General features: G+C 46.4%; 1 protein-coding gene across 1 annotated transcript; it reads left to right on the top strand.

Annotated features, from left to right (window-relative positions):
- The first annotated feature begins 1157 nt into the window (after window positions 1-1157).
- CANX (calnexin) lies at window positions 1158-24682 on the top strand. The gene is given in 10 exon segments (XM_025386978.1): window positions 1158-1802; window positions 8870-9043; window positions 9454-9527; window positions 10653-10711; window positions 12056-12197; window positions 12672-12720; window positions 12722-12745; window positions 13549-13750; window positions 21125-21314; window positions 24553-24682. Coding segments are annotated over 10 exon segments (1263 nt in total). The 5' UTR covers window positions 1158-1571; the 3' UTR covers window positions 24671-24682.
- The last annotated feature ends 803 nt before the right edge of the window (window positions 24683-25485 follow it).

Consider the following 25485-nt stretch of genomic DNA (forward strand, 5'->3'; position numbering starts at 1 on the left):
CACCTCGGCCTCCTAAAGTGCTGGGATTACAGGCGTGAGCCACGGCGCCCGGCCATGCCAGGCTAATTTTTTTATTTTTATTTTTGTAGAGACAGGGGTCTCACTATGTTGCCCAGACTAGTCTTGAACTCCTGGGCTCAAATGATCCTCCTGCATCAGCTTCCCAAAGTGCTCAGATTACAGGGAGAGCCACCGCACCCAGCCAATTCTAACCTCTTTGCTGGTCCATTCTGGATGGAAGCAGTTCCTCCCCCTCGGAATTCCACTGAATTCTCCATAGTACCACATTCTTTTGGCACTTACCTTTGCAGGAGTAGCTCTTTTGCTCACAAATGTGGTTCCTGTAACTACATTTTTTTTTTTATTTTTTATTTTTTATTTTTTATTTTTTTTGAGACGGAGTCTCGCGCTGTCACCCAGGCTGGAGTGCAGTGGCCGGATCTCAGCTCACTGCAAGCTCCGCCTCCCGGGTTCAGGCCATTCTCCTGCCTCCGCCTCCCGAGTAGCTGGGACTACAGGCGTCCGCCACCCCGGCTGGCTAGTTTTTTGTATTTTTTAGTAGAGACGGGGTTTCACCGTGTTAACCAGGATGGTCTCGATCTCCTGACCTCGTGATCCGCCCGTCTCGGCCTCCCAAAGTGCTGGGATTACAGGCTTGAGCCACCGTGCCCGGCCTTCTGTAACTACATTTTAAGCTCATTATTTGGATCATGTACCATCCAGAATTTTATTCTGCTTTTAATAGCTGCTTCCCCAGGTAGACAGGAAACCAAAATTCTCCTACACAAATTTTGGGGCTGAGGGCAGGGCGCCTGGCTCATGCCTGTAATCTCAGCACTTTGGGAGGCCGAAACAGGTTGATCACCTGAGGCCAGCCTGGCCAACATGGTGAAACCTGTCTCTACTAAAAATACAAAAATTAGCCGGGCGTGGTGGCAGGCGCGTGTAATCCAAGCGACTCGGAAGGCTGAGGGAGAATCGCTTGAACCCGGGAGGCGGAGGTTGTAGTGAGCTAAGATCGCACCACTGCACTCCACCCTGAGCGACAGAGCAAGACTTCGTCTCAAAAAAATAAAAATAAAAAAAAAAATAAAAAATTGGGGAGCTGAGGGTTGGATGATACTAACTCATGCAAACACCAAACCTTGCCTTTCTTCCCCTTCCAGGTGGCAAGAGGGCTTTGAGATCAGTGATACATCCGCTGATTCTAGTGTTTTCCACCCAAGTTTTCAAGCCTTTGGGTGTCCAACCAAACAGAGGACAAGAGATCAAGATCTCTAAACGTCTAGAAAAACCCGGGGCCACTTCCATTTTGTGAGGTTCTCAGCATACTGAAAACTGAAGACGTGCTAAGAGTGGGTTACTAAAATGGTGGCGTATCTGAAATCTTTCCACGGCACCATGCCTTCTCTCATCCTGTCATCCCTGTATCTCAGGGCTCATCCTCTGCCCTGACACCTAATCTCACTTCAGGAAACATAAATTGAAAGTTCAGATAACCTCGGATTGTGTTACTCTGGACTGTGTGTTATGGCTGGGCGACGAGGCTGCGCAGGATCCTGCGCCGAGCCATGACTCTGCAGGAACTGCGGCGCCGGCTCACACGGCGCGGAGCGGGGCACGGCTGGCCGGCCAGGCGCCCGCGCTGCGTTCTGCTCACGCCCATAGGGGCCCGCGTTCGCTGCAACCGGCCCTCCTTGATGGCTGATCGTCGCACTCCTACCCCTCCCGCCTGCTGCCGTTTGCCCCGTCAGCTAAGGGCGCCCGATGCGTCGCAAGTCTCAGCTCCAGCAACCAGACGGGTGCGGGCCGCTGGGGGTTGGGTTGGAACGCCCCCGAAGGCACCACGGCAGCCGAGCGCGGGAACGCCTGTTAAGCCAGCCCCGCCCCGGGACGCGCGCGCCCGGCGCTCTCGATCCAGCGTGGCCCGCCCCTCACCTCCCGCCCAACCAACAGCCACTTCCTGCCTCACTCCCGACCAATCGTCACACTCCACGAAGAATAGCCGTAGGGGGCGTATGGGACGGTGCGCAGAGCGATGCCCACGCCGGCCAACCGGATGTCGGGGCTTGCGCGGGTGGGCGGGACTTGGCGCCGGCTGTGGCTACTGAGGGGCCAGGGGCGGGCGCAGGGCCGGGCTTAGTGCGGTGGGGCTCGCTCGCGCGGCAGCGGTGTCCGAGGCCTGTTGGTTCTGCGGCACGTGACGGTCGGGCCGCCTCCGCCTCTGTCTTTACTGCGGCGCGGGGCCAGGTGTGCGGGCGGGAAGGGGCACGGGCAGCCCCGCGGTCCCCGGGAGGCTAGAGGTGAGACGGGAGACCTGAGTGCGTCCTCGGGCCTGTGAGGACCCCGGGGGCCGGGAGCGCCTCTGCGGCTGAGGGGTCGGGCGTGGCCGGGGACTGAGGGGTCGGGCTGGCTCTTGAGGGCCCAGGCCCTGTCCGACGCGCCCGCCGTGAGCCGGGAGGCCCGAATTCGGGCCTCTTTGGTTGGGGAGCGGGCCCAGGCCGCGCGGCCGGGGTCGGGAGGCGTGGCAGGTGGCCCTACAGCCTTCCTTGACCTCTGGGAAAGCTGACTTATTCCTATGGCTTTGCTTCTAGGGCTTTCTTAGGCCTCTTTGCCTGCTGCCTGGCAGCCGCGAGGTGGGCTGGAGTAACTGGGTAAAAGTGTGGAGTGGAATCGGGCCTGCTGGGTACCCCTAGCAGTAGGGAAGGATGGTGTTAGACCGAGAGGGAATGTTTAGGATTAGCGTTACAGTTCAGTATTTGAAAATCCAAAGAGTAGACTGGACCCTGGCTCCCTGAAGAGAAAGGGGAATGTACTAGAAGGAGAACACGCAGTGGTTGAGAAACTTGACAGTTACAGCACCTATTCTGGAGGAGAGTCATCCAGTTGGAGATGGACAGGGCGTTAAAAGCAGGAAAGCACCCGAAAACTCATCTAATGCATCTGTTTTTACAGGGGAGGCCTAGAGGTATGAAATGACTGGCCCAAGGTCATGCGATTAGTTTAATGATGGTGCTGGGATTATAGTTCAGGGATAGGCAGTGCAGTGGTTAACGTTAAGGCCCTGGCTCAAGTCTTTCATTGGTCATTTGTTGCTCTGTGAACTTCGGCAGTTTTCTTACCCTTTGTGCCCCCGTTCTTGTCAAGTGATGGATATAATAATACCTGATGGATCTGTGAGGATTACATTCAGATATGTATACAATAAGGGAAGTCTGACATTTAGTAACTGCCCTATAATTACTGCAATACATTATTATAATCTGAATGCCTTTGGACCAATACACTGCCATCCTAGTGAACTGGTTCAGTCCTGTTTCCCAGGACCTGAAGTCACAGTTATGGTGATGGAAGAAACTGGGCATTGTGTATTAACTGTTAGGTATGACACAAGTGATTGCTGGTTGAGGGAAGTTAAACTGAGCTTAATATTAAAAGATTGAGAGGACAAGATGAACTATAGTTAAGTCTTTTTACCTCTGATTTAGGAAATGGAATATTTTGCTTAATTTTTTAATTAGATTTTTTAAGGGGGAAGAATTTTATTGATCTTTAAAATCATTCTGTATCTCAGTCTTTTCCCAATATTGTTTGAGGGTCATGAATAGAATCAACTGCCATGTTAATCAACTGTTGTACATTTGGTGTAATTATACTTAGAGCAGAGGTAAAGGACTATATGGGAGTTCTTTGCATCAACCAGGGTGCACAAACAAGCCAGGTAACTGGGTCATGAGAATGCCCGAGTGAACTGTGTGTGGGGTCAGTGTTGCACAACAGAAATTTTCTGACTTGGCTGCAGGTGGGTGTCAGCATTCCCCCACACCTTACTATCTGGACTCCACAGTTCATTTAGCGCATTATCTTCTCAGGGCCACAAGGGGTAAATGTTTTGACAAAAGTCGTTGCTGCCGTTTTGGCAATCACACTATTGCATCCTTGTAGTTAGAGTTCTCTTTGCCCTGGAAGACAGCTTAAGGGGATGAAGTGGCAGTTGGTGAGCGTGAATTGCAGGCTCATGAAACTTGAATTGTGGGCCCAGTGTGGTAGCTTTTTTTTTCTTTTTGAGGCGGAGTCTCGCTCTGTCACCCAGGCTGGAGTGCAGTGGCACGATCTCGGCTCACCGCAAGCTCTGCCTCCTGGGTTCACGCCATTCTCCTGCCTCACCCTACCGAGTAGCTGAGACTGCAGGCACCCACCACCACACCCGGCTAATTTTTTTGTATTTTTCAGTAGAGACGGGGTTTCACCGCGTTAGCCATGATGGTCACGATCTCCTGACCTCGCGAACCACCCGCCTCAGCCTCCCAGAGTGCTGGGATTACAGGCGTGAGCCACCACCGGTAGCTTTTGTCCTACTTTGGTTTCCGTAACTTTAGGAATACGAAGTCTGCTGGGTTCTTCACCTTTAGGGGGCAATTGGGAGGGGCAGATAAAACGGTGAACATGGAACTACTTTAAAAAGTGTAATGAATTGGCTGGGCACGGTGGCTCTCGCGCCTGTATTTCGAGCACTTTGGGAGGCTAAGATGGGCAGATTACTTGAGGCCAGGAGTTGGTGACCAGCCTCGCCAACATGGTGAAACCCTGTCTCTACTAAAAATACAGAAAAAAAATTAACCTCTAGTTACTCTGGAGGCTGAGGCAGGAGAATCACTGAACCTGAAAGGCGGAGGTTGCAGTGAGCGAAGATGGTGCCATTGCACTCCAGCCTGGGTGACAGAGTGAGACTCCATCTCAGGAAAAAAAAAAAAAAAGTGTAATGAACTGTGCAAATAGAATACGTAGTTCATAATAACGCCTAGGAAATAATGAAAGTATCTAAACACAGTTATAGCCTATATAGCTTATGGTAAAACTTGTCAGGAAAGTCCTGGTTGAATTCTTTGTTACTGCAACAGATGTACTTTTTTTTTTTTTTTTGAGACTGAGTCTCCCTCTGTCACCCATGCTGGAGTGCAGTGGTGTGATCTTGGCTCACTGCAACCGCTGCTTCCCGGGTTCAAGCAATTCTCCTGCTTCAACCTCCCAAGTAGCTGGTACTACAGGTACATGCCGCCACGCCCAGCCCATTTTTTTGTATTTTAGTAGAGATGGGGTTTCACTGGGTTGTCCAGGCCGGTTGCGAACTCCTGAGCTCAGGCAGTCCGCCTGCGTCGGCCCCCCAAAGTGCTGGGATTACAGGTGTGAGCCACTGCGCCCGGCCCTACTTTTTTTTTTTAGAGACAGGGTCTTGCTCTGTCATCAGGCTGGAGTGCAGTGGTGTGATTATTGCTCACTGCAGTCTTAAACTCCTGCGCTTATTGGTTCAAGTGATCTTCCTGCCTCAGCCTCCTGAGTAGCTGGAACTACAGGCGGATGACACTACTCTTAGCTAATTTTTTTTTTTTTTTTTTAATTTTTCATAGATACTTCACTTTGTTGCCCAGGCTGGTCAAGCGATCATCCTGCTTCCTCCGACTCCCAGAGTTCTGGGATTACAGGTGCGAGCCCCCATGCCAACCAGGAGACCAGAAATTAAGCTCAGCTTTCTCTCCCTTCTTCTCTCCCTCCCTCCCTTTCTTTCTTTCTTCTTTTTTAAAACTTTGTGGTATCTGTTTGTGAATTGCTTATTTTACTTAGCATATTGTCTTCAAGGGTTCATCCATGTTATAGCCGGTGATGGAATTTCCTTCCTTTTTGAGGTTGAATAGTATTCCGTTGTATACCTGTACCACATTTGGTTTACTCATTCATCCATTGATGGACATTTGGGTTGCTTCTGACTCTTGGCTGTTGTGAGTAGTACTGCTATAAACATGGGTCTGCAAATATCTCTGAAACTCTGCTTTCTTTTTCTGTTTATTTGTTTGTTTGAGACAGTCTTACTCTGTTGCCCAGGCTTGAATGCAGTGGTGCCATCACAGCTGACTTTTTTATTTTTTTGAGACAGTCTCACTCTGTCGCCCAGGCCCAGTGCAGTGGCATGATCTCAACTCACACTGCAAACTCCACTTGGTGGGTTAAAGCAATTCTCCTGCCTCAGCCTCCTGAGTAGCTGGCCACCACGTCCGCCTAATTTTGTGTTTTTAGTAGAGTCAGGGTTTCTCCATGTTGGTCAGGCTGGTCTTGAACTCCCGACCTCACGTGATCCACCTGCCTCGGCCTCCCAAAGTGCTGTGATTACAGGTGTGAGCCACCACGCCCAGCCTGCCCAGCTGATTTTTGTATTTTAGTAGAGATAGGGTTTTGCCATGTTGGCCAGGCTGGTCTTGAATTCCTGACCTCAGGTGATCAGCCTGCCTTCGTCTCCCAAAGTGCTGGGATTATTGGCGTGAGCCACTGCGCCTGGCGTATTTCTTATTTTTATTTTTATTTTTTGAGGAGGTGGAGTCTCTCTCTGTGGCCCAGGCTGGAGTGCAGTGGCGCCATCTCGGGTCACTGCAACCTCCACCTCCCAGGTTCAAGCAATTCTCCTCTCTCAGCCTCCTGAGCAGCTGCGGCTACAGATGTGCACCACCACGCTTGGCTAATTTTTTGTATTTTAGTAGAAAGGGACTTTCACCATGTTTCCCTAGCTGGTCTCAAACTCCTGAGCTCAGGCAGTCTACCAGCCTCCCAAAGTGCTAGGATTACAAGCATGAGCCACCCCACCCTGCCCAACAACTCACTTTAGCTTCACCTCTCAGGCTCAAGCTTCTCCTACTTTAGCCTCCTGAGTAGCTGGGACAACAGGTGTGTGTGCTACCATGTCTGGGTGAAGTTTTCTTTTTTTGATTTTTTGTAGAGACAGGATCGTGGTTTTTGTTTTGTTTTGTTTTGTTTTGGTAGAGACGGGGTCAGGCTGTGTTTATGTTGGCCAGGCTGGGAACTAAGGTCTTAATCGAGGGAGTTGAAGATTCTTGGGGGAATGGCACGTAGAGCAGCTGTGGAGGGAGAGGGTGCTGATTGCTAGCTAAAGACTTAGACATTTTTGCAGACATGGACTCATGATAGTTTTTGGGTGATGAGTCTGTCTTGTTGTAGGGTAGCTTGAAAGAGGAGGAAAAAACTAGAGGCCATAGTAATATAAGGTAACATTAAGTATCCTGATGTCAGTAATGGAGAAGAATGAAAGACTAGGATTGATCGGGTGACTGTGTGGGCAGAGGATGTGAGGAGAAAAGGACATCGTGTGTGTGTGTGTGTGTGTGCACATTTCTAGTTGTATATCTTCTACTTGTTTTCTCCCCCACCTTTTAGCTGTGCTTTCTCAGGGCCAAAAATGAAAATTTCCCTGCTACCAACTACATCATCTTGTGCATCTGTGTAGCTCAGTTTTTATTTCTTTAGATCTGTGGTCCTTGGAAAGAGAGCCCACTACCACCCAAGACATGTCTAATATAATACACAGGGCACTTACGTGGTTAGAAAATAAGAGATAAAAGTAGCTTGTTGGCCAGGCACAGTGGCTCACTCCTGTAATCCTAGCACTTTGGGAGGCCGAAGCGGGCAGATCACGAGGTCAAGAGATTGAGACCATCCTGGCCAACATGGTGAAAACCCGTCTATACTAAAAATACAAAAATTAGCTGGGTGTGGTGGCACACACCTGTACACCTGTAATCCCAGCTACTTGGGAGGCTGAGGTAGGAGAATCACTTGAACCCAGGAGATGGAGGTTGCAGTGAGCGAGATAGCGCCAATGTACTCTAGCCTGGTGATAGAGTAAGACTCTATCTCAAAAAAAAAAAAAAAAGTAGCTTGTTTTGTCTAGGTGCAGTGGCTCACGCCTGTAATCCTAGCCCTTTGGGAGGCTGAGGCAGGCAGATCACCCGAGGTCAGGAGTTTGAGACCAGCCTGGCCAACATGGCGAAACCCCGTCTCTACTAAAAGTACAAAAATTAGCCAGGCGTGGTGGCGGGTGCCTGTAATCCCAGCTACTCAAGAGGCTGAGGTGGGAGAATTGCTTGAACCTGGGAGGCGGAGGTTGCAGTGAGCTGAGATGGTGCCACTGCACTCTAGCCTGGGCGACGGAGGGAGAATCCATCACAAAATAAATAAATAAAGTAAATATATGAATTTTAAAAGTAGCTTGTTCTTAGTTTAATATTCTTGTTGAGTTCTAAAACACTAATTTGAAAACATGTCTATTGATGGTATTTGAGCAACAGTATCCATATTAAACCTTTAATGTGAGAGGAATTATCTTCTGTGTTATTTTTTTTTTTTTGAGACGGAGTCTTGTTCTGTCACCCAGGCTAGAGTGTAGTGGCGCGATCTTGGCTCACTGCAGGCTCCGCCTCCTGGGTTCAAGCAGTTCTCCTGCCTTAACCTCCCAAGTAGCTGAGACTACAGGCACCCACCATTGCGCCCAGCTAATTTTTGTATTTTTAGTAGAGACAGAGTTTTGCCATGTTGGCCAGGCTGGTCTTGAACTCCTGACCTAGTGATCCACCTGCCTTGGCCTCCCAAAGTGCTGGGATTACAGGTGTGGGCCACGGCGCCCAGCCATCTCTGTTATTTCATTGTAATGTTTTAACAGGTACCCATTGTAAATTAGTGTAGGAAAGGGCTTTTGTCTGTTGTAAAGCACTTTACAAATGCAAAAGTTTGTTGGAAATTGTATTTGAATGCCTTACATCTGTGTAACGAATCCTCTCTATATGAGGATGGTTGTGTATGTTTCAGTTTTATTTTGAACTTTTCTAGAAATGGAATCTTCTAACTGATTTTAGGGAAACCCTTTATCCTCTCTAGGCTGTCTTTCCTTATCTATAAAATGAAATAATAAGTTCTTTTTAGCTCTGTGATTTGAAAGCTTTAATTTTAAATGAGAGAGAGGTAGTGGTCTTTATGAAGTTTGATAAGTGGCAATACATTTAACTGATTTTGCTCTTTTTATGTGTAGATCATGGAAGGGAAGTGGTTGCTGTGTATGTTACTGGTACTTGGAACTGTTATTGTTGAGGCTCATGATGGACATGATGATGATGTGATTGATATTGAGGATGACCTTGACGATGTCATTGAAGAGGTAGAAGACTCAAAACCAGATACCACTGCTCCTCCTTCATCTCCCAAGGTTTGAAATGGTCTTTGAATCTATTCCTTTTACCTCTTGAGATGATAAAATTTTGAAGATAGCCAGGTGCAGAGACATGTAGTCTCAACTACTCAGGAGGCCTAGGACAGGAGTGTGAGTCCAGCCTGAGCAACACAGGGAGATACCATATCTAATAAAATTTAAAAGAAAAACATCGTGAAGATAAATTTGGAACATTTTCAAAGGCAAAGCAAAATTTGCTAAAATACTTATTGATCTCTCTGGCAGCCTTTGTTATATCTTGCTAGAGGCCAATTATATGGGTTGAATTTGAAGGCTAGCTATGAAATTTTTGTGACAGTTGAAAGCAGACCGGGATAAATGATTCTAGGTAAAAAGGCATGTTGCTGAAAATTTAAATTTTTAATTCATTTATATATTTAACACAGGTCACCTACAAAGCTCCAGTTCCAACAGGGGAAGTATATTTTGCTGATTCTTTTGACAGAGGAACTCTGTCAGGGTAAGTGTTTTCCAGAGAAATATATCTTAGAGGCAAACATTATGTAAATAAGATGGGATAGTGGATTCCTTTTTGGATAGCATCTTATATAGTGAAATGTCTAACTTTATTTTATTTTATTTATTTATTTTTTGAGACGGAATTTCTCTCTTTTGCCCGGGCTGGGGTGCAATGGCGTGATCTCAGCTCACCACAACCTCCACCTCCTGGGTTCAAGTGATTCTCCTGCCTCAGCCTCCAAGGTAGCTGGAAGTATAGGCATGTGCCACCATGCTAGCTAATTTTTGTGGTTTTTTTTTTTTTTTTTTTTTTGTAGGGTGGGGGTTTNCATTATGATTTTCTTTTTTTTTTATTTATTTTTTTTTTTTGAGACTGAGTCTGGCTCTGTCGCCCAGGCTGGAGTGCGGTGGCCGGATCTCAGCTCACTGCAAGCTCCGCCTCCCGGGTTCACGCCGTTCTCCTGCCTCAGCCTCCCAAGTAGCTGGGACTACAGGCGCCCGCCACTTCGCCCGGCTAGTTTTTTTTTGTATTTTTTAGTAGAGACGGGGTTTCACCGTGTTAGCCAGGATGGTCTTGATCTCCTGACCTCGTGATCCGCCCGTCTCGGCCTCCCAAAGTGCTGGGATTACAGAGATGGGGTTTTAACATGTTGGCCAGGCTGGTCTTGAACTCCTGATCGCAGGTGATCCACCTGCCTCAGCCTCCCAAATTGTTGGGATTACAGGCGGGAGCCACCGCACCTGGCTTGAAATTTCTAACTTTAATATCTTCAGTGTTAACATCCATGTAGGAAAATAGTCCTTTGGAATTTGTGGTTTTTGCTTCCACTCCTTTCCCTCCCCCACTCTACCCTATATTTTGTTCTTTGATTGAGGAAAAAAAATCTTCTCTTGATCTTGAAACATCAGTGGAATTATCTCATAGGTTTGGTACTTTTTCATATAGGTTTGTGAGTTGAAGATAATATATTATCATTAGTTGTGTGACAGATTTAAAGGTTGGAAGTAGAGTGGTTAAATAGGCTAAAAGCAGAATAAGTCTTATTTTTATGAGTATTTACATAATTTTCCCTCGCAAGACAACTGTCATTTTTAAGACTGATTTTGGGATTTGTGTTACTTACAGGTGGATTTTATCCAAAGCCAAGAAAGATGATACCGATGATGAAATTGCCAAATATGATGGTGAGAATTCCATTTGGTTTAGATATAATAGCAGATAGAGGTTTGACATGTTGTCTCCATGGCATTTCCTAAGACTAGTTTAAAAGGAAATCGTAAGCTTTAAGATTTTTCCGGCCGGGCGCAGTGGCTCACGTCTGTAATCCCAGCACTTTGGGAAGCCAAGGCAGGTGGATCACGAGATCAGGAGATCGAGACCATCCTGGCTGACACAGTGAAACCCTGTCTCTACTAAAAATACAAAAAATAAGCCGGGTGTGGTGGCGTGTGCCTGTAGTGCTAGCTGCTGGGGAGGCTGAGGCAGGAGAATGGTGTGAACCTGGGCGGCAGAGCTTGCAGTGAGCCAAGATCACACTACTGCACTCCAACCTGGGCGACAGAGAGACTCCATCTCAAAAAAAAAAAAAAAAAGAGGCTGGGCATGGTGGTTCATGCCTGTAATCCCAGCACTTTGGGAGGCCGCGGTGGGCAGATCAGGAGGTCAGGAAATCGAGACCATCCTGGCTAACACGGTGAAACCCCGTCTTTACTAAAAATGCAAAAATATTAGCCAGGCGTGTTGGCGGGCGCCTGTAGTCCCACCAACTTGGGAGGCTGAGGCAGAAGAATGGTGTGAACCCAGGAGGCAGAGCTTGCAGTGAGCAGAGATCATGCCATTGCACTCCAGCCTGGACAACAGAGCGAGATTCCGTCTCAAAAAAAAAAAAAAAGATTTTTCCATGAAAGTTTTGCCACCTTTGTGCGTTGCCTAATGTTTCTTTTATTTTATTTAGGGTTCAGGGGTGCATGTGTAGCCTGATATTTAATAGGATTAGATCTGTTTAATCACCCGTGCTGCTGAATGTTGGAAATAAGTTATTTCAAGACAGTATAATATACTACAGTTTTATAAAACCATATCCTAATAATATTTGCCAAATAAAGTATGTTTATTTATTTATTTACTTTCTTGAGACGGAGTCTCACTCTTGCTGCCCAGGCTGCTGGAATAGAGTGGCGCGATCTTGGCTCACCGCAACCTCTGTTTCTTGGATTCAAGCGATTCTCCTGCCTCAGCCTACTGAGTAGCTGGGATTACAGGTGCCCATCACCAAGCCCGGCTAATTTTTGTGTTTTTATTAGCAATGGGGTTTCACCATGTTGGCCAGGCTGGTCTTGAAGTCCTGACCTTGAGTGATCCGCCTGCCCTCAGCCTCCCTAAGTGCTGGGATTACAGGTGTGAGCCACCATGGCTGCCCCAGTATAATATATTTATGCAACTAGGAGGGTTTTTTTTTTTTTTTTTGGTGTTTGTAGGACCTTCAGAGGTAGAGTTAAGGAATAGAACTTTTTTGTTTTGTCTTGTAGGAAAGTGGGAGGTAGATGAAATGAAGGAATCAAAGCTTCCAGGTGATAAAGGACTTGTATTGATGTCTCGGGCCAAGCATCATGCCATCTCCGCTAAACTGAACAAGCCCTTCCTATTTGACACCAAGCCTCTCATTGTTCAGTAAGTGAAATGCTTGTTGGATAAAAGCTTTCTACAAAGGGTAATCTTAGAAGACGTTATACAACTTTTATTCTATGTTAAAAAATTATGAGATTATATAACTTGTGGTAGGGATTTTTGGGTGAATTTAAACACCTTGTAATTAATAGTTTTTCTTGCCTCATAAATTATTTTGAAACAAACTGGTTACTCATTTTCCTGACTGTAAATAACTTGTAGATTTTGCAGAACAAACTTACTGGAAATCTGCATTAATGTTCAATTTAATTTTATTTATTTTTGTGGGATTTGATAGCTATTCAAAAACAATAGAAGATGGAATCCTTTGTAAGGGAAAACATCTGACCTATGATAAAACATGACCGAGGTGAGGGAGAGGAAATACATGACCGAGGTGAGGGAGAGGAAATACATCACGAGAGGTTTGATCTTTCAGAATGCCGTACGGTTTTCTGCTTTTCTCTCTGATATTAGGTACGAGGTTAATTTCCAAAATGGAATCGAATGTGGTGGTGCTTATGTGAAACTGCTTTCTAAAACACCAGAGCTCGACCTGGTATGTAATTCCCATTTCTGGAATGTAGCTGGACACCCACTATTACCTTGTAAGAATTTTGTAATTTGCGCCAGGTGCAGTGGCTCACGCCTGTAATCCCAGCACTTTGGGAGGCCGAGGCAGGCGGGTCACAAGGTCAGGAGATGGAGACCATCCTGGCTAACATGGTAAAACCCCGTCTCTACTAAAAATACAAAAAATTAGCCGGGCATGGTGGCGGGCGCCTGTAGTCCCAGCCACTTGGGAGGCTGAGGCAGGAGAATGCCGTGAACCCGGGAGGTGGAGCTTGCAGTGAGCCGAGATTGCACCACTGCACTCTAGCCTGGGTGACAGAGTGAGACTCCATCTCAAAAAAAAAAAAAAAGAATTTTGTAATACTTGTGAAAATAAAGGCTTCCTCCTGCTGTTTAACTCTTTTGATGAGTTGGGAATATTGACTTTGACACTAATGTGCTTTTTATTCGAAGTGTAAATTACAAAGTTGTTACCAACTGTTTTTATCTGAATTTCTGGTTTTGCTTCTGTGTAAGTTTTAGTTTTAGCAAGCTTATTTCTTTGTTTTATGAGGAAGCAGTAACTGTCTAGATGCGTGCATTACTTTTTTTAGGCACTTAAATGTTATTTTAAATTTACTGATGATTGCTTGTTATTCCTTTTCACTAAACAAACTTGTAGTTAGCTTTTCCTGTAACTGTCATTAATATATTTGGAATTTTATAAGAGGAATTACCATATACTTTTGAAATGTTGCTTTTGAACACTTTGACTACAGTGACTTCAAATACTCCTTTTTTGTTTCTGAAGGATCAGTTCCACGACAAGACCCCGTATACGATTATGTTTGGTCCAGATAAATGTGGAGAGGACTATAAACTGCACTTCATCTTCCGACACAAAAACCCCAAAACGGGTATTTATGAAGAAAAACATGCTAAGAGGCCAGATGCAGATCTGAAGACTTATTTTACTGATAAGAAAACACATCTTTACACACTAAGTAAGAAAAACCATTAGTTTGGGGGCTTATGGTATTACATATTTATCATCCATTTACTTTAAGACTGTATATCTGGCTGGGCACTGTGGCTTACACCTGTAATCCCAGCACTTCGGCAGGCTGAGACAGGCAGATCACCTGAGATCAGGAATTTGAGAACAGTCTGGCCAAACTGTTGAAACTCCATCTCTACTAAAAATACAAATATTAGCCAGGCATGGTGGCACACGCCTGTAACTCCAGCTACTTGGGAGGCTGAGGCAAGAGAATTGCTTGAACCTGGGAGGGAGCCAAGATCATTGTGCCACAGCACTCCAGCCTAGACAACAGTGAGACACCATCTCAAAAAAAAAAAAAGATTGTAAATCTTACCCCAGCCTCCAAATAAGAACAATCTCAGCCTGGTATGGTTGCTCGTGCCTGTAATACTAGCACTTTGGGAGGCTGAGGCGGGCGGATCACTTGAGGTCAGGCATTCGAGACCAGCGTAGCCAACATGGTAAAACCCCGTTTCTACTAAAACTACCAAAATTAGCTGGGCGTGGTGTCAAGTAGCTGTTGTAATCCTAGCTACTCAGGAGGCTGAGGCAGCAGAATTACATTAACCCAGGAGGCAGAGGTTGCAGTGAGTCGAGATCGTATCACTGCCCTCCAGCCTGGGAGGCAGAGGAAGATTCTGTCACCCTTCACTAAAGAAAATAATCTCTTTAATATCTTAGTTGGGAAATGACCTTAATTTGTCAGCATTAAAAGAAGCTTCTTGGCCAGGTATGGTGGCCCACACCTGTAATCCTAACACTTCGGGGGCTGAGTCGGATGGATTGCTTGAGTCCAGGAGTTCCAAACCAGCCTGGCAACATAGAGAGACCTTGTCTCTACAAAATATTAAGAAATTAAATGAGTACAGTAGCATGTGCCTGTAGTTTCAGCTACTCAGGAGGCTGAGGTAGGAGGATTGCTTGAGCCCAGGAAGTCAAGACCGTAGTGAGCCATAATCTTGCCACAGCACCGTAGCCTGGGTGAGAGATGCTGTCTCAAACAAAAAAACACACACAAAAAAACTTCTTTTCCACAAGAATTGAGGTTCGAGATAATTTTAAGAATAGGTATTTTTGGCCGGGCATGGTGGCTCATGGCTATAATCCCAGCACTGTGGGCGTCCAAGGTAGGCAGATCACCTGAGGTCAGGAGTTTGAGACCAAGCCTGGCCGACATGGTGAAGCCCTTTCTCTATGAAAAATACAAAAATTAGCTGGGCGTGGTGGAGGGTGCCTATAATCCAGCTACTCAGGTGGCTGAGGCAGGAGAATTGCTTGAACCCTGGAAGTGGAGGTTTCAGTGAGCCGAGATTGCGACAGTGCACTCCAGCCTGGGCGACAGTAAGACTCTGTCTCAAAAAAAAAAAAAAAAATTGGTGTTTTTTGCTGGACATGGTGGCTCACCGCCTGTAATCCCAGCACGTTGGGAGACGGAAGCGAGCAGATCACTTGAGGTCAGGTATTCAAGACTAGCCTGGCCAATATGGTGAAACCTCGTTTCTACTGAAAATACAAAAACTAGCCAGGTGGAGTGGAGGGTGCCTATAATCCCAGCTACTCGGGAGGCTGAGGCAGGAGAATCACTTGAACCCGGGAGGCAGAGGTGGTGGTAAGCCAAGGTCATGCCGTTGCACTCCAGCCTGGGCGACACAGTGAGACTCCGTCCCCCACCCACCCCCCAAAAACAAGGTATTTTTTTTTTTTTGTATCCTATAAAGAGCTTTTCTGATCTACCTAATTTCTTTCTTTTTTGTTGGTGGTGGTGTTGAGAGATGTTGAATAATAGAATAAGTTATACATATAATTATACATAAATCCAATGAAAATAGGTTTTCAAAAAAAAAAAAAAAAGAAAATAGGTTTTCAGAAGTAACTTATAGTTGAACTTCTTTGGATGCTCTAATACCTGGACAATTGACAACTGAGTTGAATCATTTTGATACAGGTTTATTTTGGTTTGGTTATTGAAGCTTTTCCTGCTAGTTTGAGATCATAAATAGGCATGTCTCTTTCTGAAGAATATAATAACCTTTTTTCCTTTCTTTTTTTTTTTTTTTTTTTTTGAGATAGAGTTTCGCTCTTGTTGCCCAGGCTGGAGTGCAATCGCGTGATCTCGGCTCACCACAACCTCTGCCTCTTGCGTTCAAGCGATTCTCTTGACTCAGTCTCCCGAGTGGCTGGGATTACAGGCATGTGCCACCACGCCCGGCTAATTATTTATTTTTTTTTAGTAGAGATGGGTTTTCTCCATGTTAGGCTGGTCTCAAACTCCTGACCTCAGGTGATCGCCCGCCTCAGTCTCCCAAAGTGCTGGGATACAGGCATGAGCCACTGCACCCAGACTACCTTTTTAATTTTTTTGAGGCGGAGTGTTGCTCTGTCACCCAGGCTGGAGCGCGGTGGCGTGATCTTGGCCTACTGCAACCTCTGCCTCCAGGGTTCCAGTGATTTCTCATGCCTCAGCCTCCTGTGTAGCTGGGATTACAAGGTTGTGCCACCATGCCCAGCTAATTTTTCTATTTTTAGTAGAGGCCGGGTTTCACCATGTTGGCCAGGCTGGTCTTGGACTCCTGACCTCAAGTGATCTGCCCGCCTCAGCCCCCGAAAGTGCTGGGATTACAGGTGTGAGTGACTGTACCCAGCCTAGAATATAATAACCTTTTTTCTTTTTTTTTTTTTTGTGACGGAGTCTTGCTTTGTTGCCCAGGCTGGAGTGCAGTGATGCTATCTTGGCTCACTGCAGCCTCTGCCTCCTGGGTTCCAGCGATTCTCTCATCTCAGCCTCCCTGGTAGCTGCGATTACAGACACACACCATCATCCCCAACTCATTTTTGTATTTTTAGTAGACAGGGTTTCAGGGTTTCACATTGTTGGCCAGGCTGGTCTTGAACTCTTGATCTCAGTTGATCCGCCCACCTCGACCTCCCAAAGTGCTAGGATTACAGGTGTGAGCCACTGTGCCCGGCCTAACCTTTTTTTGTTATTTCCAAAAGTAATACATATTTAAGGTATAGAAATTCAGAAACCATAAATAAGCAAGAAGAAAACACTTCAAGCGAGGGAGAGGGTTGAAGACAAGTTGGTTAATTGGTGCAGAAATACAATGAGGTAGAAGGAATAAATTCTAATATTTGATAGTACATTAGGGAAATTATAGTTAGAACAATTTATGGTATATTTCAGAATAGCTGGAAGAGAATTGTAATGTTCCCAATACAAAGAAAAAGTAGGCCGGGCGCGGTGGCTCAAGCCTGTAATCCCAGCACTTTGGGAGGCCGAGACGGGCGGATCATGAGGTCAGGAGATCGAGACCATCCTGGCTAACACGGTGAAACCCCGTCTCTACTAAAAATACAAAAAACTAGCCGGGCGAGGTGGCGGGCGCCTGTAGTCCCAGCTACTCGGGAGGCTGAGGCAGGAGAATGGCGTAAACCCAGGAGGCGGAGCTTGCAGTGAGCTGAGATCCGGCCACTGCACTCCAGCCTGGGCGACAGAGCGAGACTCCGCCTCAAAAAAAAACAAAAAAAAAAAAAGGAAAAAGTAAATGGAGTCAGGTGCAGTGGTTCAAGCCTATAATCCCTGCGCTTTTGGGAGGCTGAGGTGGGAGGATCACTTGAGGCCAGGCGTTCTAGACTAGCCCGGGCAGCATAGTAAGACCCTGTTCCTACAAAAAAACAATTATTCAGGCTTGGTGGCATGTACCTGTAGTCCCAGATGTTTGGGAGGCTGTGGTGTGGAAGGATCCCTTGAGTTCAGGATTTCGAGATTGTAGTGAGCTGTGATTGGGCCACTGCACTCCAGCCTCAGTGACAGAGTGAGACTCTGTCTCTATAAAATAAAAAGAGGCCGGGCGCGGTGGCTCAAGCCTGTAATCCCAGCACTTTGGGAGGCCGAGACGGGCGGATCACGAGGTCAGGAGATCGAGACCATCCTGGCTAACACGGTGAAACCCCGTCTCTATTAAGAAATATAAAAAAACTAGCCGGGCGAGGTGGCGGGCGCCTGTAGTCCCAGCTACTCGGGAGGCTGAGGCCGGAGAATGGCGTGAACCTGGGAGGCGGAGCTTGCAGTGAGCTGAGATCCCGCCACTGCACTCCAGCCTGGGCGACAGAGCGAGACTCCGTCTCAAAAAAAAAAAAAAGAAAAGGTAAATGTTTAAGGTTACAGATATTTCAATTACTGTGATTTGGTTTTTTGTTTGTTTGTTTGTTTGTTTTTTGAGATGGGAGTCTTGCTCTGTTGCCCAGGCTGGAGTGCAGTGGCCTGATCTCAGCTCACTGCAACTTCCGCCTCCTGGGTTCAAGCGATTCTCCTGCCTCTGCCTCCCGAGTAGTTGGGACTACAGGCGTGCGCCACCATGCCCGGCTAATTTTTTTGTATGTTTAGTAGAGTTGAGGTTTCACCGTGTTGGTAAGCCTGGTCTCAGACTCCCAACCTCAAATGATCCGTCTGCCTCAGCCTCCCAGAGTGCTGGGATTATAGGCATGAGCCACCAGGCCCGTCCAATTACTGTGATTTGGTCATTACACGTTATATGCACCTGCCAAAATATCACACGTACCCCAAAAATATGTACAAGTATGATATGTCAATAAAAACATAACACAATGGGCTGGGTGCAGTGGCGCATGCCTGTAATGCCAGCACTTTGGGAGGCCGAGGCGGGCTAATCATGAGGTCAGGAGATTGAGACCACCGTGAAACCCCATCTCTCCTAAAAATACAAAAAATTAGCTGGGTGCATTGGCAGGTGCCTGTAGTCCCAGCTACTCGGGAGGCTGAGGCAGAAGAATGGCGTGAACTCGGGAGGCGAAGCTTGCAGTGAGCCGAGATCGCACCACTGCACTCCAGTCTGGGCGACAGAGCGAGACTTCATCTCAAAAAAACAAAAAACATACACGAAGAGGTCACTTAAAATTGTCTTAAACATCAACATTGTGATATATATTTGTCCATATGTGTATGTACATATATACAACTTTACGTGCTGTATCTAACTTTTTTTTTTTTTTTTTGAGACAGAGTCTCACTCTGTTGCCCAGGCTGGAGTGCAGTGGTATGATCTTCGCTCACTGCAAGCTCCACCTCCCGGGTTCACGCCATTCTCCTGCCTCAGCCTCCCGAGTAGCTGGGATTACTGGCGCCCGCCACCGCGCCCAGCTAATTTTTTGTATTTTTAGTAGAGACGGGGTTTCACCATGTTAGCCAGGATGGTCTTGATCTCCTGACCTCATGATCTGTCCGCCTCAGCCTCCCAAAGTGCTGAGATTATAGGCATGAACCACCACGCCTGACCCTAATTTTTTTTTTTTGAGACAGAAACACTGCAATCTCCACCTCCCAGGTTCAAGCGATACTCGTGCCTTAGCCTCCCAAGTAGTTGGGTTTACAGGTGTGCACCAACGTGCCCACCTAGTTTTTGTATTTTCAGTGGAGACAGGGTTTCACTATGTTGGCCAGGCTGGTCTCGAACTCATGGCCTCAAGTGATCCACCTGCCTTAGCCTCCCAAAGTGCTGGGATTACAGGCATGAGCCACCACACCCAGCCCTGACTTTCTTAACAACAAAAGAGTGTGAAGTTCTTCCTCACAAAAATATTCGTTTTCATTATCACTGATGCAGCAGCATAGGATATCTTGTCAGGATGTGCTATAACTCAATCACCCACGTGTTAGATATCTAGGTGTGGAATCTGGCCTTTAATATACGTCACACTTAAGATGCTTTTATGGGGCCCATGTGGCTGGGCATGGTGGCTCACCCCTATAATCTTAACAGTTTGGGAGGCTGAGGTTAGACGGATTGACCAGCCTGGGCAACATGGCAAAACTCCATCTCTACTTAAAATACAAAAAATTAGCTGGGCATGGTGGCATGGGGCCATCTGTAGTTCCAGCTACTCCGGAGGCTGAGGCAGGAGAATCACTTGAACCTGGGAGGCAGGAGTTGCAGTGAGCCAAGATCACACCACTGCACTCCAGCCTGGGAGACAGAGCGAGACTCTTTGTCTCAAAAAAATAAAATTAAATTTAAAAAAAAGCTTTTATGGATTTAAACTTGTTTTTTCATTCTCCATGGGAGTTAAAAAGGAGAACCATGAGTGGACATGCGTTTTTTTTGTTTCTTGTTTTTTTTGTTTTGTTTTGTTTTGTTTTTTTTGAGACGGAGTCTCGCTCTGTCACCCAGGCTGGAGTGCAGTGGCCGGATCTCAGCTCACTGCAAGCTCCGCCTCCCGGGTTCACGCCATTCTCCTGCCTCAGCCTCCCGAGTAGCTGGGACTACAGGCGCCCGCCGCCACGCTCGGCTAAGTTTTTGTATTTTTAGTAGAGACGGGGTTTCACCATGTTAGCCAGGATGGTCTCGATCTCCTGACCTCGTGATCCGCCCGTCTCGGCCTCCCAAAGTGCTGGGATTACAGGCTTGAGCCACCGCGCCCGGCCGAGACGGAGTCTTACTCTGTCGCCCAGGCTGGAGTGCAGTGGCCGAATCTCAGCTCACTGCAAGCTCCGCCTCCCGGGTTTACGCCATTCTCCTGCCTCAGCCTCCCGAGTAGCTGGGACTACAGGCGCCCGCCACCTCGCCCGGCTAGTCTTTTGTATTTTTTTTTAGTAGAGACGGGGTTTCACTGTGTTAGCCAGGATGGTCTCAATCTCCTGACCTCGTGATCCGCCCGTCTCGGCCTCCCAAAGTGCTGGGATTACAGGCTTGAGCCACCGCGCCCGGCCCGTTTTTTGTATTTTTTAGTAGAGACGGGGTTTCACCATGTTAGCCAGGATGGTCTCGATCTCCTGACCTCGTGATCCGCCCGTCTCAGCCTCCCAAAGTGCTGGGATTACAGGCTTGAGCCACCGCGCCCGGCAACATGCGTTTTAATAAATTAGAGGTTTGTGTAATTTCAGTGACGTGGTAATAATACCAGCTCTATTAGAAATAAAGAAATGGACCTTTTGTACTGGAAAGTAGTTATAAGTCCACTAATTTGTCTGCTCACTGTTATATATGTGTAAGCCCAATAATCATGTTAGTTTATTAAGGTTTCTTGATTTATTTTTTTTTTTTTTAGTGTCTATAAGTAAAGTCTTTAGTGTTAAAGATTTGAACTATCATTTGCTGTAATTCTTAGAAACCTGAGGAACTAAGCATTCATGTTTTCTGCATAAGGAAATGGGCACTAACTTGCCCAAGACCCCAAGAACCAGGCATTGTTCTTACCCCAAAGCCTCAGGTCATACTTCTGTTCTGCTGCTTCATGTTAGAAGTCATGATCTTTTGTATTATGGTAAAGGGAGCTTGGGAAATTAAGTACTTTTAATTCCATTTAATGTTTTTTTCAGTCTTGAATCCAGACAATAGTTTTGAAATACTAGTTGACCAATCTGTGGTGAATAGTGGAAATCTGCTCAATGACATGACTCCTCCTGTAAATCCTTCACGTGAAATTGAGGACCCAGAAGACCGGAAGCCCGAGGATTGGGATGAAAGACCAAAAATCCCAGATCCAGAAGCTGTCAAGCCAGATGACTGGTGAGTCTTGGGGACCTGTCTTCAAGTGTAAGGAAGCATTTCACATATTCCGTGTGGCTGGAACAGCCAAATGTTGGTTGAGTGAGCTCTGATAATTTCAGTAATCCATGATGCAGTCCAATCTGTAGGGAAACTATTAGAGTAGCTGGAAAGGGGTGAGAGTCAAGGAGTTGGTGAATACGGGAAGGGGTGTTTCTGATTGAAGAATGTCATATGCAGAGGTAGAGGAGCAGCAATAAGCTTGACATGCAAGGGAGAAATTACTTGGCCTTTTATGTAGGGTGCACATTGAAGAGTGAGGAGAAATGAAGATAGCTGGGGCTGGATTCTTGTATATGGCTATCTTTGAGCTTCCAGCTTCCATACAGTGACTCCAGAAATGTCAGAAACTGAAGAAATTCTTACCCTTTGTAAAAGTATCTTCCTATGCCTAGCAATTAAATTCTAGATGATCTTTTTCCTCCTTGAAAGGTAAGATACATATAACTGAACTTTTATACTGCACTAGTATAAATGCCAAGTTTATTTGTATATTTGGTGCATATGAGATTTGGACTTAGCCTTGTTCAGTATTATATACCTTAACTAGCTTTATCACCTAAGAAGACCCCTGTACCCATTAAGCAGTCACTCCCTGTTTCCTCCCCGCAGCTCCCGGCAACCACTAACCTAGTTTCTGCCTCTCTGCAGTTGTCCACTTTGTACATTTCATATAAATGGAATCATACAGTATGTGGCTTTCTCTGTCCAGTTGCTTTCATTTAGCACAGTGTTTTCCAGGTGTATCTGTGTTGAAGCATGTATCAGTACTGCATTCCTTTTTATGATTGGATAAATTCTACTGGTTTGATAATGCCACATTTTATTTATCCTGCCTTGGTGGACATTTAGGTTGTTTGCTCCTTTTTGTCTGTGATTATGAATGATGCTGCTATGAATGTTCATGTACTGGTTTTTATATAAATATGTTTTTTCTTTTCTTGCCTTTTTTTTTTTTTTTTTTGAGATGGAGTCTCGCTCTGTCGCCCAGGCTGGAGTGCAGTGGCTGGATCTCAGCTCACTGCAAGCTCCGCCTCCCGGGTTTACGCCATTCTCCTGCCTCAGCCTCCCAAGTAGCTGGGACTACAGGCGCCCGCCACCTCGCCCGACTACTTTTTTGTATTTTTTTTAGTAGAGACGGGGTTTCACCGTGTTAGCCAGGATGGTCTCGATCTCCTGACCTCGTGATCTGCCCATCTCGGCCTCCCAAAGTGCTGGGATTACAGGCTTGAGCCACCGCGCCTGGCCCTTTTTTTTTTTTTTTTTTTGAGATGGAGTCTGGCTCTGTTGCCCAGGCTAGAGTACAGTGGCGTGATCATGGCTCACTGCAACCTCTGTCTCCCAAGTTCAAGTGATTCTCCCGCCTCAGCTTCCCAAATGGCTGGGATCACAAGTGCGTGCCACCACACCCAGCTAATTTTTGTATTTTTAGTAGAGATGGGGTTTTACCATGTTGGCCAGGCTGGTCTCGAACTCCAGACCTCAGGTGATCCTCCCGCCTCAGCCTCCCAAAGTGCTGGGTTACAGGCGTGAGCCACCACGCCTGACCTCTTTTCTTTAGACATGGTCTCTTTGTGTTGCCCAGGTGGGAGTGCAGTGGTAAGGTCACGGCTCACTGCAACCTCCACCTCATCGGGTCAAGCGATCATCTCCCGCCTTAGCTTCCCAAGTAGCTGGGACTGTCGGTATGCACACCTGGCTAATTTTTGTGGGTTTTTTGTTTGTTTGTTGAGACAGAGTCTCGTTTTGTAGCCCAAACAGGCTGTAGTGGAGTGGCACGATCTTGGCTCACTGCAACCTCTGCCTCCCGGGTTCAAACGATTCTCGTGCCTCAGCCTCCCAAGTAGCTGGGACTAAAAGCGTGCACCACTGTGCTCATGCCTCAGCCTCCAAGTAACTGGGACGACAAGCGGGCACCACTACAAAAAATACTTGTATTTTTAGTAAAGATGGGATTTCACCATGTTGGCCAGACTGGTCTCAAAATTCTGATTTCAAGTGATCTACCAGCCTCGGCCTCCCAGAGGGCTGGGATTACAGGCATGTGCCACCGTGCCTGGCTATGTATGTTTTTTCTTTTTTGTTTTGAGACGGAGTTTCGCTCTTGTTGCCCAGGCTGGAGTGCAATGGTGCGATCTCAGCTCACCGCAACCTCTGCCTCCCAGTTTCCAGTGATTCTCCTGCCTCCTGAGTAGCTGGGATTACAGGCATGTGCCACCACACCTGGCTAGTTTTGTATTTTTAGTAGAGATGGGGTTTCTCCATGTTGGTCAGGCTGGTCTCAAACTCTGGACCTCAGGTGATCTGCCCACCTTGGCCTCCCAAAATGCTGGGATTACAGGCATGAGCCACTGCACCTGACCTAATTTTTGTGTTTTTTAGTAGAGACAGGGTTTCATCATATTGTTCAGGCTGGTCTCGAACTCCTGTCCTCAGGTGATCCGCCCGCCTTGGTCTCCCAAAGTGCTGGGATTACGGGTGTGAGCCACCACACCTGGCCTTGTGTATTTTTTTACTAGAGACTGTGTTTCACCTTGTTGCCCAGGTTGGTGTGGCCTCAAGTGATCCTCCTGCCTTGGCCTCCCAAAGTGCTGAGATTACAGGCATGAGCTACTCTGCCTTGCTATAGATATATATTTTCATTTCTCTTGGGTAGATGTACCTAAAAGTGGAATTGCTGGGTCATGTGGTAACTATTTAACTTTTTGAGAAACTGCCAAACTGTTTTCCAAGTCAGCGGTACCATTTTACTTTCCCACCAGCAGTGTATGAGGGTTTCAGTTTCTCTACATTCTCTCCAACATTTGTTTTCATGAGTCTTTTTTATTATAGCCATCTTGGTACTAAGTGGTATCGTGGTTTTGATTTGCATTTCCCTGATGGCTAATGATGTTAAGCATCTTTTCATATGCTTATTATATGTTTGTATTGTATATTTATACATTCGTATGTCTTCTTTGGAGAAATGTCTATTAAAATCATTTGCCCATTTTTAAATTGGGTTGTCTTCATATTATTGAGTTGTAAAGAGTTATTTTACTAGACCCTTAGCAGACGTATGATTTACAAGAATTTTCTAAGAAGAATTATTTAAAATTTTGCGATTAAAACCAAAATATTTTTAGAATACTCTGTTCTGATCCACAAAGTGGTACTGTACTGTGACTAGCAGTGGCATAATTTTTCTTTTATGTTTAAGGGATGAAGATGCCCCTGCTAAGATTCCAGATGAAGAGGCCACAAAACCTGAAGGCTGGTTAGATGATGAGCCCGAGTATGTACCTGATCCAGATGCAGAGAAACCTGAGGATTGGTAAGAACTTCAGTTAACTTTTTTAATTACGTAGGTTGTTTTGTTTGTTTTTTTGAGATGGAGTCTCACTCTATCTCCCAGGCTGGAGTTCAGTGGCAGTTTCAGCTCATTGCAACCTTCATCTCCTGGGTTCAAGCGATTCTCCTGTATCAGCCTTGCGAGTAGCTGGGATTACAGGTGTGTGTCACCACACCTGGCAAATTTTTGTATTTTTTGTATTTTTAGTAGAGGCGGGCTTTAACCATGTTGGCCAGGCTGATCTTAAAAAATCCTGACCGGCCGGGCGCGGTGGCTCAAGCCTGTAATCCCAGCACTTTGGGAGGCCGAGACGGGCGGATCACAAGGTCAGGAGATCGAGACCATCCTGGCTAACCCGGTGAAACCCCGTCTCTACTAAAAAATACAAAAAACTAGCCGGGCGAGGTGGCGGGCGCCTGTAGTCCCAGCTACTCTGGAGGCTGAGGCAGGAGAATGGCGTGAACCCGGGAGGCGGAGCTTGCAATGAGCTGAGATCCGGCCACTGCACTCCAGCCTGGGTGACAGAGCGAGACTCCGTCTCAAAAAAAAAAAAAGTCCTGACCTCAAGTGATCTGCCTGCCTTGGCCTCCCAAAGTGCTGGGATTACAGGCGTGAGCCACCACACCCAGCATATGTTACCTGTTTTTATGGAAGTCAAACTTAATACTTAAATATAGCCAAGTTCCCCAATTTCAGGGTAGAATTTGACAATTTTAATTATATTTTCTTTTTTAAAAAATATATTTTTCGGCCGGGCGCGGTGGCTCAAGCCTGTAATCCCAGCACTTTGGGAGGCCGAGA

The sequence above is a fragment of the Theropithecus gelada genome, chromosome 6 (assembly GCF_003255815.1).
Source record: "Theropithecus gelada isolate Dixy chromosome 6, Tgel_1.0, whole genome shotgun sequence".
NCBI lineage: Eukaryota > Metazoa > Chordata > Mammalia > Primates > Cercopithecidae > Theropithecus > Theropithecus gelada.